Below are 14,433 nucleotides of genomic sequence, written 5' to 3'. Positions count from 1 at the left end.
ATGGCCGTCATGTTACCATTTATGTCTTAACTAATAAGTTTAACTCAGGTTTACATTGAAGTAGAAGTAACCTATTATACCATAAAATTTTGAATTTCAGCTGATATGCCTTGTTCTTTTGCAGTTTTGTTGTTATTATGCAAAGATAGGATATGACAAACTTATTACAGTATTTGGAATGTATTTTACTAGAACTTCAATGGTGATTTGGTTTGTGTTTTGTGTAAAATACTTGAATGCACTTCCATCGTCACCATAAAAAACAAAATAGCCCTAGAAAGCTTTCCCAGTATAACAACACAAAACCATAAGTGGAATTCGATTAAACCAAAACAGGAATAGGAAGTAAAGGTCACCACAAAACTTGATAAAATTGAAGTTTCAAGTGAAATTATTGAATAAAGATTTGACCCATGAAAAGTCAAGTATCTTTTTAACACATCAAGATGAATTATGGTGATGTTGAGGTAGCTAGCTGAATTTCCTTCCTGTCAACTCCTCTGCTTCATATAATATGTGATTTATAAGTCCTCTTGCTGCACTGCAAAATGCAAATACACAAAAATCAAAAAAGTTTCTGACATAATTAATATAAGTCTAACACCAAAACAATCAAATATAAAACTATACATAGTTTTAGTCTAGACCATCAAAGAAAAAGGACTTGTGTAAATATTTGCTAATCATAAGGAGAGCATAATTAGGGTGAAATATGGAATACATTTTGTCATTATAAAACCTTCGTGTTGTAACTATTAATGAATTTAACACACACCTCTCTGTAGTCTATACATATATTATCTTTGTAATTTATGTTAATATGAGAATATTACATAAAAATAAAATTAGTGTGTTTTCTGTTTGAATATGTTGAAATTTTTCAGCCATCATGTTTGATCTTTTTGTCTGTTAAATGAATACTCCTTTTTACTTGACATTGCCTCTAGAACAAAGGGTAAAAATGGTGATTTAGATTCATTAAGTCCAAAAAAGAAATGGTCTTTATTCATACAGCACTGCTTTCCACACAGACAACATTTACCCATACAGCACTTGATTGGAAATTTAAGAAACAGGCCCTCAATCTGTAACTTCCTGGAAAACTTTAATACTCGGTATATTTTTTTTAAATACTCGGTTGCTTGTGGAAAGTATATAAGCCCCAAAGACCAAAGAAAAAAAAAAAAGCAATTCGTAAGGATTGATGAGTTCTCAACCTAAATACTTTATATATTTGAACATGTGCATAAAGATATGTCCAAAAAAAAAAAAACTTACTCATCTTTGAGCTTTTGAATCCTCTCTGGGTCTGTTTCATGCATGTGCTTTCTGAATTGCTGCCTCACCATTTGAACAACAAGCTCCGTGTTATGTTGCTACAGTTTCAAGGGAGTGGAGTACATGATCAAACTTCAACACACATGAAAAAAAATGCTTGAAAACCTATCACACACATACCTTATGACCAACGTACTTTGCTCTACGTAGACATTCACGATATAGCTGTAAATCAGAAAAATAAATAAATAAATAAATACTATCAGAATCTATGATACAACAGTGTGTGTGTGTGTGTGTGAGAGAGAGAGAGAGAGAGAGAGAGTAACCCTAATGGCATTGTTGGCAAGTTCAGGAGGTAGTGCTGTTTGAAGAGAAGGCATTTTGTTATAAAATCTCTTCCAACTGGAGCTGTTGATTTCAACATGATCAAAGCATAAAGTAGAAGTTAATCACATTATTAACAAAAAGAATAATGTGAGTAACCCTAATCACATTATTAATCACTCGATCTGAAATTGAAAACATTCTACCCGATTAACAAACACTCCCGATTAGAAATAAAGAAACAATAATAAACAACTAAATAACTGATTGAAAGCAATCAACAAATACCAATAGATTTCGAAAAATAGAGAAGATAAAATTTTGAAATCCCTTTACCGGGCAAAGGCCAGAGAGGGAGAGGTCAGAGCTGGGGGAGTGAGGGCTATTTGGCAGGAGATCTGAATCAGTTAGAGGATCTAAATGAAAACATATTGTTTGGTTAGACATCTTAATGGTTGTGTTAAATGATAAAAATGACCATTTTACCCTAATGACCTATTTTCTGTTGTCTAAAATATTCAAATCAACTTGCTGAATAATTATAAAAAATACAGTATAAGACAAAATTACCATCTAGACATAATAATCCTTTCGATAATCTTTTCATCTTTTGACCAAAAATCACATAAATAAATAATAACACTGTACTTTGAAAATAACCCGTGATAGCTCATAAAACAATTTCTATTGCAAAATTACACAAATTGCCATCCAACAATTTGTATGACAATTCTCATATCATTGATAAGATCATATAACACTAATGAAAAAGTAATTGAATTACATTTTCCAGCTAATATATTAGGCTAGCCAATAAAAAGGAATGAAGACAAATAGATGTGCAAGGGCAAAGAGGTCCAACTTCAACATCAATACCAATGCTAATTATGTACATAGAATCAAAACTAAAATCAACACCAGTACTACTTGCATTGTATGTGATAGTTTAGTCGAGTACAACATTGAGCAAAAAGGCTTCAATTATCACCATCAGTTTTCAGCATAATATAAACAAAACCAGAAAAATCGATTTTCAGCAGAACATGAAAAAATCGATTGCACTTAAACATACATATTCAAATCAAAACTCGATTTCACGCCTGTCAAATCAAAAGCACTCAGCATAAACAACACCATAAAGTCGATTTCAGCAGAAAGAATCGAATCATAAGCACTCAACATACCGTTCGATGGAGAGGAAGGAGGTGGAGGAGGTCTTGTCTAAACGTATGAAGTGAATGTTTAGGGTAAATGGGCAGGGCAACATGGGAAGTTTCATTCACACCCCCAATTCGCTATGATGTCTCGATCAGATGTGAAAAAGCTCCAACCAATCGGTCTTTTCGATTCAGACTTTTGCCTTTTAATTATAAAAACAGATTTTCTTGGAGGTTTTATGTCATTAGACACGATTAAATTTTTACTTTTTTTGAGAAAATAACAATTATTGTTGTGAAAATATCCCACTAAACTATTGAGAATAATTAATCCGCCAAAAAACAAAATCAATAAATTTTTATTCCATGTGAACTAAACTATCGTTTAACAGTGGAAAAAGAGATGCTATATTTTTAGAATCTGTCTACAAAAACTTTAAGAGATCTTAGCCTTACATACCATTAACCTCCTTTGAATTTCAATAAATATTTGGGTAATTTCATATGCTATCGACATGTTCTTGATTATAAAAAATTGTCACTTAATATCTGGATGTTATCAACACACAAATAAGACTGTCTTCAACAAAATAAGCCACATCCACTTTTCGACAGACAAAAAAGAACCAGGGTAACAAAATAACAAGATCCAATACAGTAGGTTCGAAGTGTTGGTAACCCCGTTGTTGGAATAGAAACATAGTCGACTAAAAGAACAGAAGAGGAAATCGAAAAAATCTAAAAGAATGGTCGAATCCAGAAGAGGAATTTCAAAAAATACCTTACCTGAGACGAAGAGGAAGATTGCTTCAGCAGGTCGCCGAAATCGATAGTTGCAATCCCAGTTGCCGGATTCGATGCTCGATCGTTGCTGACTTGCTTCAATGGTTCGATCGTTGTTGACTTGCTTCAATGATTCGATCTTTGGCTCATGGCTGCTTCAGTCGCCGGTAAACGAAGGCTAAAGGGGGGCTAGGGCTTTTTAGAACACAAAAGACAATGAAAGAAATGTGGTGAAAGAACCGGGAACTAGGACGAGTATGATTCGGATTGGGTCGGTTTTTGGCTGAAACCAAACCAAACCAAATCGTAGAAAGTCGATTTTTTGGTTTTTAAAACCATATAGGTTCGGTTTTTGCATTGGTCGGTTTTTTGGTTTTTTGGGTTTGGGTTTATGGGTTTTCGGTTTTAAACCGTGGGTTTATGAGCTCCTGTTTTTTTTTTTCTAGTTTTTGGGTTCAAACCTAGTGAAAATACGTTACGATAAATAGTATTGTATTACTTTAAATATACTAAAATAAAGAGTACGAATTCTAGTATTATAAAAGCATAAAAGTGTTCAAAAGATCAAAGTTTAACACCATTAACAATTTGTTGAAAATAAATATAAAGTATTAAAGAGATAAAGTCTAAAGTCTAAAACTAAAAGTTTAAATCATAATATAAATAATATATATGTGGGTCGGTTCGGTTTTTATGGGCGGTTTTATACGTCAAAACCGAACCAAACCGTTATTTTTCGGTTTTTGTAAAATTCAAACCTAAACCGTCGGTTATTGCTTTGGTTTCGGTTTTTCGGTTCCGGTTATGTCGGTTTTTTTCGGTTTTTTGGTTTTCGGTTCGGTTTTTGCTCATCCCTACTGGGAACGATGGGAACGACCCTATTCTTTTTGGATTTGGATTTTTATTAAAAAAAATGAAATATATATTCAATTAATAATAATATTTTAATATTGCGATGCGGTTCGGTTAATTTGCGGTTTTTTTAAGATAAAACCGCACCACACCGAAAAATTGCGGTTTTTTTATTTTCTAAAACCGCACCATCGTTATATGTTCGGTTTCGGTTTTTCGGTTATTTTGCGGTTTTTCGGTTTACGGTTCAGTTTTTGCTCACCCCTAATTCTTGGGTTATCTTTTTCCTCAAAAGTATTAATATTTTGTTCGTTTCTATAGTGTCATTCAACCATGCACAAATGAGTAATACTTTTGTTCGCTAAAGATTTGCATGGTCATCTGTTTCTATATATTTGAATTTGGAGGTTTATACCTTCTTGTAATTGTTTGATTTTTACAATGTGACTTTTTGGGTCCGAAATGTTGATCATTCGTTATGGTCTCGATTCAATTGTGTTTCCATGCAACAAGACATGAGTATGTTATTTTCAAGTCAATACGGATTGTTGGTGTTCCGCTTACCCTTCTTGCAATACTCTATACAATTAAGAATAACGCTAGCCTACAAGAAGAAAAACATATTGCCTATATAGTGATATCCGAATGAAAATGAATAGAATCACTCTAAAAAAATCTTAAAATTACAAAGAATGCCCACTAAGCATTTTTAAGGATTAATGCATTGCAAAAGAAGACCAAAAACAAAATTTATATATATATATATATATATATATATATATATATATATATATATATATATATATATATAAGTAAGGCCTATGCCTTAAGAACGGAGCAAAATGGGGTGAGGTGGATGAGTGTGGAATATGACGGGATTTTTCTGGATTTTTGATGGATTTCTATGGAATTTATGGGTATTAATAAAAGTTGCTTTCTTCCGGGTCAGATCCTGATGGATGGGTTGCCGCTCTATTTTTCTCTCTTGGATAGTCCACAGATGAATTAGTACGATTCCACTGAATAGGAGTATGTGCCACGCTATTATACATCAGCTACCGCTTATCGTTCCCATTTCCCAACATTCGTCTTATTCTTTCCTTCTCCCTCTCGGCCTCTCCGTCTCTTTTTCATTCTCCCCGAGTGCACCATCACCTCCAATCCACATTTTCCCTTTGTTTTCTCCACCTAGGGTTCCATCATTCACCACAATCTGAGCCCTAAATTTCTATCCTCTCTCATCTTCGGACAAAGTAGAGTTCTATGATTCATTACAATCTACCATAACCAAAACAACTCTGTTTGCTCCAATAAGTACATTCAAGTTTCTTCTATCTCTACTTCACACTCAGGTTAAACTATTTGTTTGGTAATTTGTAGATTTTTATTACCATTTTTTGCATAAGATTGGTTCCGATAAGGATAAATCATCTTGTATTGGAATTTTAGAGGGTATTTTTGTTTAACATACCTTCAGGTTAGAAGACACTGGCTGAGCTTAGCGATCGTCTCCTTTCGGTTTGAAGACCACCATGTTTCATAGAGAGGACAATTGTTCGTAATTCTCTATGCCCACCGCTTTGTCTCAAAGAAGAGCCTGATGCATGCAAATCTTGAACACTCTGTTATCTTCATCTTCTTTTTCTCTCCACTTAACTCGAACTCTTTCTCTATCTCTCTCTGGCCTACTTCTATTGACACCCAACTCTTCTTATTTGGCAATTTTCAGGAAGGTTCCCTTTTTCTCCAACTGTTCGTTGTCCTATTGATTTTTAACTGTAGTTAAACAATGGGGGATTTCTTACACCATCAGAGAACACGAACCCAAGCTTAAAAAAGAAACCCAACAAACTTGAAATTGAAGATGGAAGTTCAAAATTAAAGCTATTCAATAAAACCATCCAGGTTGAAGATTAATAGGTAAGCCATTTTACCTTATTTCTTTCTTTTTCTACTATGATTTAAGACGATAGAGCATCTTCATAATTGTTATCTTCTAATTCTATGGCTTAACACAACGCAACATCTTCAATTTTTTTATGTTTACTTTCAGTTATTCGAAATGGGTTTTTTTTTTGTGTGTGTGTGTGTGTGAACGGACTCCACCATATGAACAAGGGATGAAGATGCACTCAGATTCGTTTGTTTATTTTTTAGTTTTTTATTGGTAACCTCAGGTAAATTTCCTCTTTCTTGTTGTTGGGGGCTAACATTAACAATCTGGTAATCATCTAAGCTCATAATGAAATTACATGAAAAGTCAAAGGGTTAATATGGAACTATGTTTTATGCTTAATTACAGGAACTCACTGGCTCATTCATTTTCAATGTTTTTTGCAGGCCTGGATCATCATCAAGCAGTTTTCTAGGCCTAAGATAAAGAAGGTATTGATTTCATTTTATAGTATGTAGTTGTTATTTACCATTATAATTATCTTATTCTAAGGTGCTGATTCTTTTTTTTTTCCTTTATGTTGTGAAGATAAAAATTTGAATGGATGAACAGTGTTTAAAAAACATAACAGAAAATATGTGAAAATAGTAAATGACAACAAATTTGTGAAAATAGTTAAAACTTAATGAGGAAAGCCTCTTCCCTGATTTTTTGTATTAAGTAGTTCCATCTTCATTAACTTAAAAAGAAGCATTCATGTATAACTTTATGCATCAAGTCTATTAAGAAAAAAAAGAAAGATTATATTACTTCCTTTAGTTAAAGAGGATTTTCTAATAGAAATAATACAACTTTCGGACTTTGGTAGCGTCTGAGTTAGTCAAAATACATACTAACAATTCATAAATTAATCTTTAGCTTTTCGAACATCATATTATTTCATTTTTTATGATTTTTATACTTATTAAGTTCTAATCAATAAGAATGAACATTCAGGTCATCGGTGTTGGAGTCTTGGTATAACCATCTTTTGTAGGTCTATCCTTCTATGGTGACACTAAGTCTCATACTCATTAACAATATTTGTCTATAATATATTAAGGTAATTTTCTATTTCTCCTTATTACTTGAATAAATCAACAATCTTTTTTTCTGAATATGCAATAAATAGCGATGTACTTTCATTACTATATGTTTGTTATAGCATCATACTTCCATTTGTAGATGAGCTTTTGGACATTGTTTTCGTGCATAATGGGAATATGGATGGCTTAGTATGTCTTGGAGTTTGGAAAATATACTTTTATAACTATATAAGTCCATAATGTATGATTCAAATATAAATGAACTTGTACATCATGGGTATTATGATTGAAGTAAATGTAGTGGATCAGATTAAACGAAAATTATATTTTGTTAATTACAACTCTCTACAAGAAAGATTATAAATAATTTAAAGTTTGGTTTATCAATAAAAGTCATCTACTTGTTTGTCTAACTCGATGAGTTTTACTTTTGCAATGATGTGTTTTTCGTTAATTTCACATCCATGAAGAACCCGTCACTCAAATCTTTAATGTTAACCGGGTAACATGGGTTGGCTTTAACACACAATTCAAATTAGATAACCTATAATTACTGTTAATAGTTGTCAAATTTTGCTATGCTTTTATCCTAAAAAATGAGCCCTGCAATTGTGCTTTAGACTACTAAAGCTTTGGTTTGTATAGAAAAGAAGCTTCAAAATAATTGGCACTCTTATATTTATTAATTAGTGTATGTTAGTATGTGTTTATAAATTCCCATATTACATGATCAGGTCCAAACTGAAGGATCACATGCAGTATTGTGTAGATCATCCTCAAGAAACCAACAAGGTTTCAAAGGTCAAAGCCCACCGTAGTCAAAGGTGTGATTTGGAGAACACTGAAAAGGTAAAATCGTTTTGGGTGTTTATATTAAATAGTCAAACAAATACTTCTACAAGTATCTTATAGGAGGTTGTTATGATATTGTAAGTGATGGTCATTTGGAAAGTCGACAAGTTGGCGTTTGTTGGTTAAGTGCGCACATTTTCTCTTTCAAAAAAAAAAAAGTTGGTGTTTGTTTTCATTTATACCGCAATAACCCTATTGTACTTTTATTCCATTCCATTAAAACATTATACTTATAATTTTTTTTATAACAATTGTGCTTTGGAACACATACACAACTACAAGGTTGTACTTTTTTATTAAGAGTATTATTTGAATTTATTAGTAACCTTTACATTTGGACCGGTCTTGGGTCGTGCTTAGCACGGCCCTTCAAACGTACCTAGTATATATATATGATTCTAATGTGGGCATGACTTTTATGTGATGAGATCATATTTAGAATACGTAGAAATTTACTATATTTTAAGAATAAATATGTTGCTTTATAATAAATGCGCTATAACTTATTTACTAATTAATAATTATCTTACATTAATCCGTAAACGATTGCTAGATAACGAACTATTATATTACATCACATAATAAAGCTTGATAATGGTTGATAATGGTTTTTAGGCTATCTTTGTCCTCCTAGGTATTAACGTTTTGTTCATCTTTGTTGTGTCGTTCAACCATGCATAAATAAGTAAAAAAAATTGTTCGCTAAAGATGTAACACTCGGTTATTTCAACTAAATTTTCATCCTTATTTAAAAGCTTAAGTGTTTGGGAGTTTGGTCCTACATGGGACGTAAGGTAATGTCCTATACAACGCATATGAGGGAATCATATTACGAGGATTAAATGATCTACGCGGGACATAGATCAAGTTATGCAGCACGTAGTTGCCCATGACCGAAACCCTAATCTTGGGCATTTAAGCCCTATTTAAGGGTTCTAACTCCCTTGAGGCCTTTCCATCATCAGCCTCCACCTCCCAAACGACCCTTTTGAAACCTTAATCCCCTTTTTGAGAGTTTTGAGCATTAAGTGTGTTTTGTGTTCACTTGTGAAGGAAGGATAAGATTATGGAACCACTTAGGAGCTCAAACCAGCTTAGATCCAGAAGTTTCATCCCCTCAACCATCTCCAGAAGGTGTAAAGTTCCTATCTTGATGTGTTTTTATGTTAGATCTAGTTATGCTTAGGATTTCATGCTTTTGTCCCCATATTCATAGTGTATATGAGTAAGAGTTGCTCCAGACCATTGAAGTGTCATTTCTAAACGTTTTCAGGGTTGCTAAATCATAAAAATGAGAGCTAGGACACTCTCATCCTCCCATGCATGATATTTTGAGCAATTGAAGGCTTCTTTGACCTAGGGTTTGGATTAATGCGCTTTGTATGCAAGCAAATGGATAAAGTCGGAGACTTTATCCATTAAGACGTCCATCTAGTTTAGATCTGGAAGTTTGGTGGTTTAACTTTCTATATTAAGCACTTAATGAGAAAGGTGATCAACAACGTGCTACACATGGCTTAGTTTTGGTTACGCAAGGTGTAGCCTTGTTATGTCCCGTAAAAGTCACCTTGTGCTCTACGCAGGGCGTGGAGCAGTATGTACGTATGTCGTAACCTAGTTGAAGTTGATCGTTGACTTTTTTTATCGTTGACCATTGACTTTGACCAAGTTTGACTTTAGGTCAAATGGAGCATTTTGAGTTGTAAATTGAGATTCAGTCCCTATTTGTTGTATAGGTGACCTGTAGAGCCGATATTTGGGTCTATGATCAATTCAACTATCTTCTAGACTTCAAGGTAAGTTTTTCTCACTATATTCGTGGGTCTAAGGCATCAATTGTAACGTCCCAAAATAAGACCCGCAAAATTTTCATTTTTAAGTTTATAAAACAGTATACCATATCATTGTCATAAAACCAAAGTAATCAAATTTTATCAATACATCGTAATAATCATAGTGAATCACATTATGCGGAATCAGGTAGTGTGTGCTCTGCAATCATCCCGAGCTCTTCTCTTTGAAAACAAAAGTACCTAAAACATAAACTGAAAACTTAAATAAGAAGAAAAAGTTAGAAATGTTGAATTGGAACCGGATCATGATGGTAGATATGTTGGTTTGTCAGATGTTTATGCAGTGGTCAGGAGGTGGGATGAAGCAAGAACAATGAGAGAGGTGATGGAGGATAGAGGAGTTAAGAAGTCTCTAAGACGGATCTTTGTGGAGATACTTGGATCACCTCACATATTCATAGCTCATGATAAAACTCATCCATAATTTGAACAAATCTATAGCATGTTGAGTTTTGTAGCAAAGCAATTAAGTGATATAGATTCTGAAACGTTACATGATTGCATATATGTGAATTGTATACTCTTTTATTAGAGAGGATTTATGTATAAAAAATAGTATTCATACCGAATGTTTCTTTATCTCCTTTGATGCAGACTCAATATTTGGTTTCTCATTGGGGAAGTAATGTGAATTCAGTAGGTTCATATAGCTATGTGTCACAACTGGAAATTTTGTGTCATGTAATCTATACATTCAAGCTAATGTGAATCCAAAACTTAAGAACATGTGTAACACCTACTATTATGACATCAAAAACTTCAATCAAATACATCATCCAAGTACTACAAATAGTCATCAAACAATTGGAGACCCTAAAAGTCCTTGTTTAAGTCCATTTTGGACTAGGACTTCCTTATTGGATCCAAATGGACCAATAAGCTTCCAATTAAACTATCATGGGCTTAGAACCCTAATTTGGGCTCTAATTGGACCCACACTAATTTATTTCAACATTTTGGGCCATGTTGGGCCTAGAATGGAATGAAGTAAAAGCTTTAATACATGAATAACCTAAACTAGTCCAATAAAAATATAAAAATCCTACCACATCCTTTTAGACTTAAAACATACCCAAGATTAACTCTAATATTGGGCTTAGGGACAAAGGCCCAAATTTCTTTTTTTTTTCTTCCATATTTTCGGCCCAAATCAAGCCCAAGAGGAGAGTTGACTTTACCATTGCCACCTCATTTTTATTCATTGGATATCCATGCATTATATCCCATTCTTCCATGCAACATCACTTCAAAATCACTTCTATCCTCTCCTCTCTCTCACTCTCGGCCATACTCTCACACACACACACTCACAAAAATCTCTCAAACTCTCTCAAGAACACTCCTCCCTCTCCACTCCAAAATCTCGAAATTTAGGAAGCTTTCAAGAGGATAATCCCACAAATTCTTCACCTAAGGTAAGATTATGCTTGGATCTATGACTTAGGTTCTTTGTGTTATCAAAATCTTTTCCTAATCCATGCAAAAATCGTGATCTTACCTCTTAGAAGCATACCAAACTCGAGATCTACCAAGGAAAGGTGCTAAGGCCAAAAATCACCAAGTTTTCTTCCATCTTTTCTTCAAAAACCGAAATCACACCCTAAGGTGAGCTTCATACCCCCTATTTTCTGTTTTTATAAGTTTTGTGGGGGGGGGGGGGAATACAAGTGAAAGTGTAGATCTATATGTGTTTTGTATGCCTTGTATGATTTCCATGCTTATATGTATGCTTTTGTGTGTTGTAATGTTGGATCTAGCCATAAAACCCCTCAAAACCGAGATATACCTTATGTTATATGATTTTAGCATCAAATATATTTCTACATACAAAGTATTTCTAGAAAAATAGCTAAGTGGTTTAGTAACAATTTCTTTGGGCTAAAAACACAAATTTTTGGACCTAAAATGTGAAAAATACAAAATTAAGGGCCCGAATTGTCATTTCATGAATTCTGATGGATGAGGTGTGTCAAAACAGTTTCAATAAAACAATTTCTGGAAATATACTCATTTGGAGGATTAAAAACATAAATTTCAAGCTTAATGGGCTAAAAATGACATTTTCGGCCCAATGAGGCCCATTATGCGAAATTTTCTGTTTTGGAGGGCCAAAACTGTGTTTTTCTGTAAAACAGTGGACTATAAGTGTTCCAAGTCCTTTTCAAAGGTCTAAAATGCTTTTTAAATTTAAAAAGGACCAAAGTTGCAAAAATTTTACAATTTGGGCCAAAATTGTCAAAATTGCGAAAAGAAGGGCTATAACCGAGAAAACTGAAATTTCAGGGACTTAAACTGTTTTCATTGAAAAATATGCTGAAAAATATCAATTTCAATAATTTTTGGTGTTAAAATGTCAAGAAAATTGATTTAAGGACCAAACCGGAAAGTATTTAATTAAAGGGTTGAAAAAGTAAGTTTTACAAACAATGAGGGGTTGAAAATAGAAAACTTTTAAGGCTAATTCAATACACGCGAATTGATCAAACAATGGCACCGCGACTATCGACGAAATACAAAACACTACAATACCAAAAATCGTTGTGAAACAAATTGGTTCGGTCTCGAACCAATATAAATCCGAAACCACTAACACGACGACACTGCGATTCATACGAATAACGTTTGGGAATTCAATATACATGCGAGTGTGCACAGATGTCTACGCACCATCTTTGGGCCCCAAAAGTGTAAAATCTTGTTCGTTGAGCCTAGCTAGCCCAATGACCTGATCTTAAGGCCCGAAGACCTCTATCTTACGAAGTGTTGGGTTTTACCGATCCAACACAACGTAACAGGACTTTCAATGGCTTGTATACTACTGGTCCCTAAGGGTCCTTTGGTATTGCTAGTAAAGTCTACATTTCATGCGAGGCGGGTCTGGGACCCATCGTACATTTTTTTTATCCCCAACCGGTTAATGGAGTCATCGGGGCCTTCGTGTCCTCTTTCTCTTCGGATGTGGAACTACACCTAGTCAGGGCGATTGGATAACGTGATTAGTACGGACGACGCCTACGGGATCGTTAGTATAGCTATAAACTGGTCGTTTGTGTAATGCGTGTTTGTAGCAATTAATCATGCTCAAAAATAATCCAACGTCGCCTGGGACTGACACTACACGCTATGCGATGGTTTCAATGTAACTTCATGGAATTCAAGGAATTAGGAAAACATCGGGTTTTCCTAGGGTTTTCAATACATAAAGATTCAAAATGCATACAACTTAAATGAACAAATTTTTACAAGTATATAAACAAACAAGCATACCTATGGATCTTCACAAACGTTTTCAAAAGCTTTATTTTTCAGAAAATATCGGATTTTCTGGTGATTTTCAAACGATACGAAACATTGTTTTTCTTCAAATACTACTTATGAACTCACCAACATTTCATATGTTGACGTTTTTCAAAATACTTGTATTCTCAGGGAACCCGTGATTCAAAGGAAATCATATTCAGTGATGGCATGCAGTTTATTTATGTACGAATCGAACAATTTATTTTTGGGAATGTAATGTTTAAACAATGTACTTCATGTAAACTCTACTGGTTGTACTATATTAATGCATGGTGACGAATGTTGTTACGTTTCATATATATTCAATGTTATGGTATTCAATTGAGTCACGACAGCCCCCAGACGTTTCCGCCGTCTGGTTCGGGGGTGTGACAGGTTGGTATCAGAGCTTTGTTTATAGTGAACTAGCATGTCGAGCCACACATTGATATGCAACTATAAACCAAAAAGAGGGACTAACATAAATCTGAACAAAACAAGTAAATAAAACACACTTGCTTGCATTAGGAATAAGGACCTAACGCCGAATCAAACACAATAACGCTGGTATCTCGGTTAATTCGGGACTGTTCTTAGTGATACCAAGGAGTGAATGTAGCCTGATCAACTACATTCCCTCCAAAGTAAAACTAACACACGTCTTGATGAGACCGGGATGGCTAGGGAACCTAAAACTATACCCTTATCACCAAAAAGAGAACGTTCGCTTAGTCTGTACAATAGTCATAGCACCTAGGAATAATGTTAGCATATCTACATACTCGCGCAGACAGCATGGCTGGTTTTCATCACCCTGGAGACCCCTACTTCCCTAATCAGGGAAACAACGGGTGGCTAGAAGAGGAGGAGCCTGAGGAAGAGCAGCAGGGTATCCAGTTTCATCAGGTCCTAGTAGCTCACGGGATGCTTGGGGATGAACCGGGGGAGAATCCAGGGGAAGCACACGACGCCGGACCCGACGAATATGTAGACACTGACTACGAATTTGGAGAGATCGACGACGAAGACGAGGAAGGTCAGGTCGGGGATCAGGACCCCGTCCCGCCATGCGA

General features: G+C 34.5%; 2 protein-coding genes and 1 long non-coding RNA gene across 5 annotated transcripts in view; 2 read left to right on the top strand and 1 right to left on the bottom strand.

The window, feature by feature from the left end:
* LOC145059408 (uncharacterized) overlaps window positions 1–14,433 on the top strand; it is a 191,912-nt gene that overhangs the window by 47,244 nt on the left and 130,235 nt on the right. The window lies entirely within an intron of this gene.
* Window positions 293–3,785, bottom strand: EMB2786 (COMPLEX 1 LYR-like protein). Of its 3 annotated transcripts, XM_079005662.1 has the most exons (6): window positions 3,549–3,785; window positions 1,942–2,021; window positions 1,608–1,689; window positions 1,459–1,503; window positions 1,279–1,376; window positions 293–541 (listed from the first exon to the last, which is right to left on the bottom strand). In XM_079005662.1, exons 3-6 carry the CDS (start codon window positions 1,659–1,661, stop codon window positions 472–474), a joined length of 267 nt encoding a protein of 88 aa, XP_078861788.1. In that variant the 5' UTR covers window positions 1,662–1,689; window positions 1,942–2,021; window positions 3,549–3,785; the 3' UTR covers window positions 293–471. The 3 variants fall into 3 exon arrangements, with proteins under 3 accessions (XP_078861788.1, XP_078861787.1, XP_078861786.1); XM_079005661.1 differs by lacking the exon at window positions 1,942–2,021 and having other exon boundaries at window positions 3,544–3,784; XM_079005660.1 differs by lacking the exon at window positions 1,942–2,021 and having other exon boundaries at window positions 3,549–3,784.
* LOC145057770 (uncharacterized) lies at window positions 5,314–8,601 on the top strand. Its single transcript, XR_013686183.1, has 5 exons — window positions 5,314–5,749; window positions 5,875–6,317; window positions 6,738–6,782; window positions 7,288–7,393; window positions 8,111–8,601. It is a non-coding gene; the product is annotated as an uncharacterized LOC145057770 (long non-coding RNA).

This window comes from Lactuca serriola, chromosome 6 (genome assembly GCF_051521515.1).
Source record: "Lactuca serriola cultivar US96UC23 chromosome 6, Lser_US96UC23_V15, whole genome shotgun sequence".
NCBI classification, from domain to species: Eukaryota; Viridiplantae; Streptophyta; class Magnoliopsida; order Asterales; family Asteraceae; genus Lactuca; species Lactuca serriola.
Note: the sequence above shows the minus strand (reverse complement) of the source record. Positions and strands in the feature narration are given on the sequence as shown.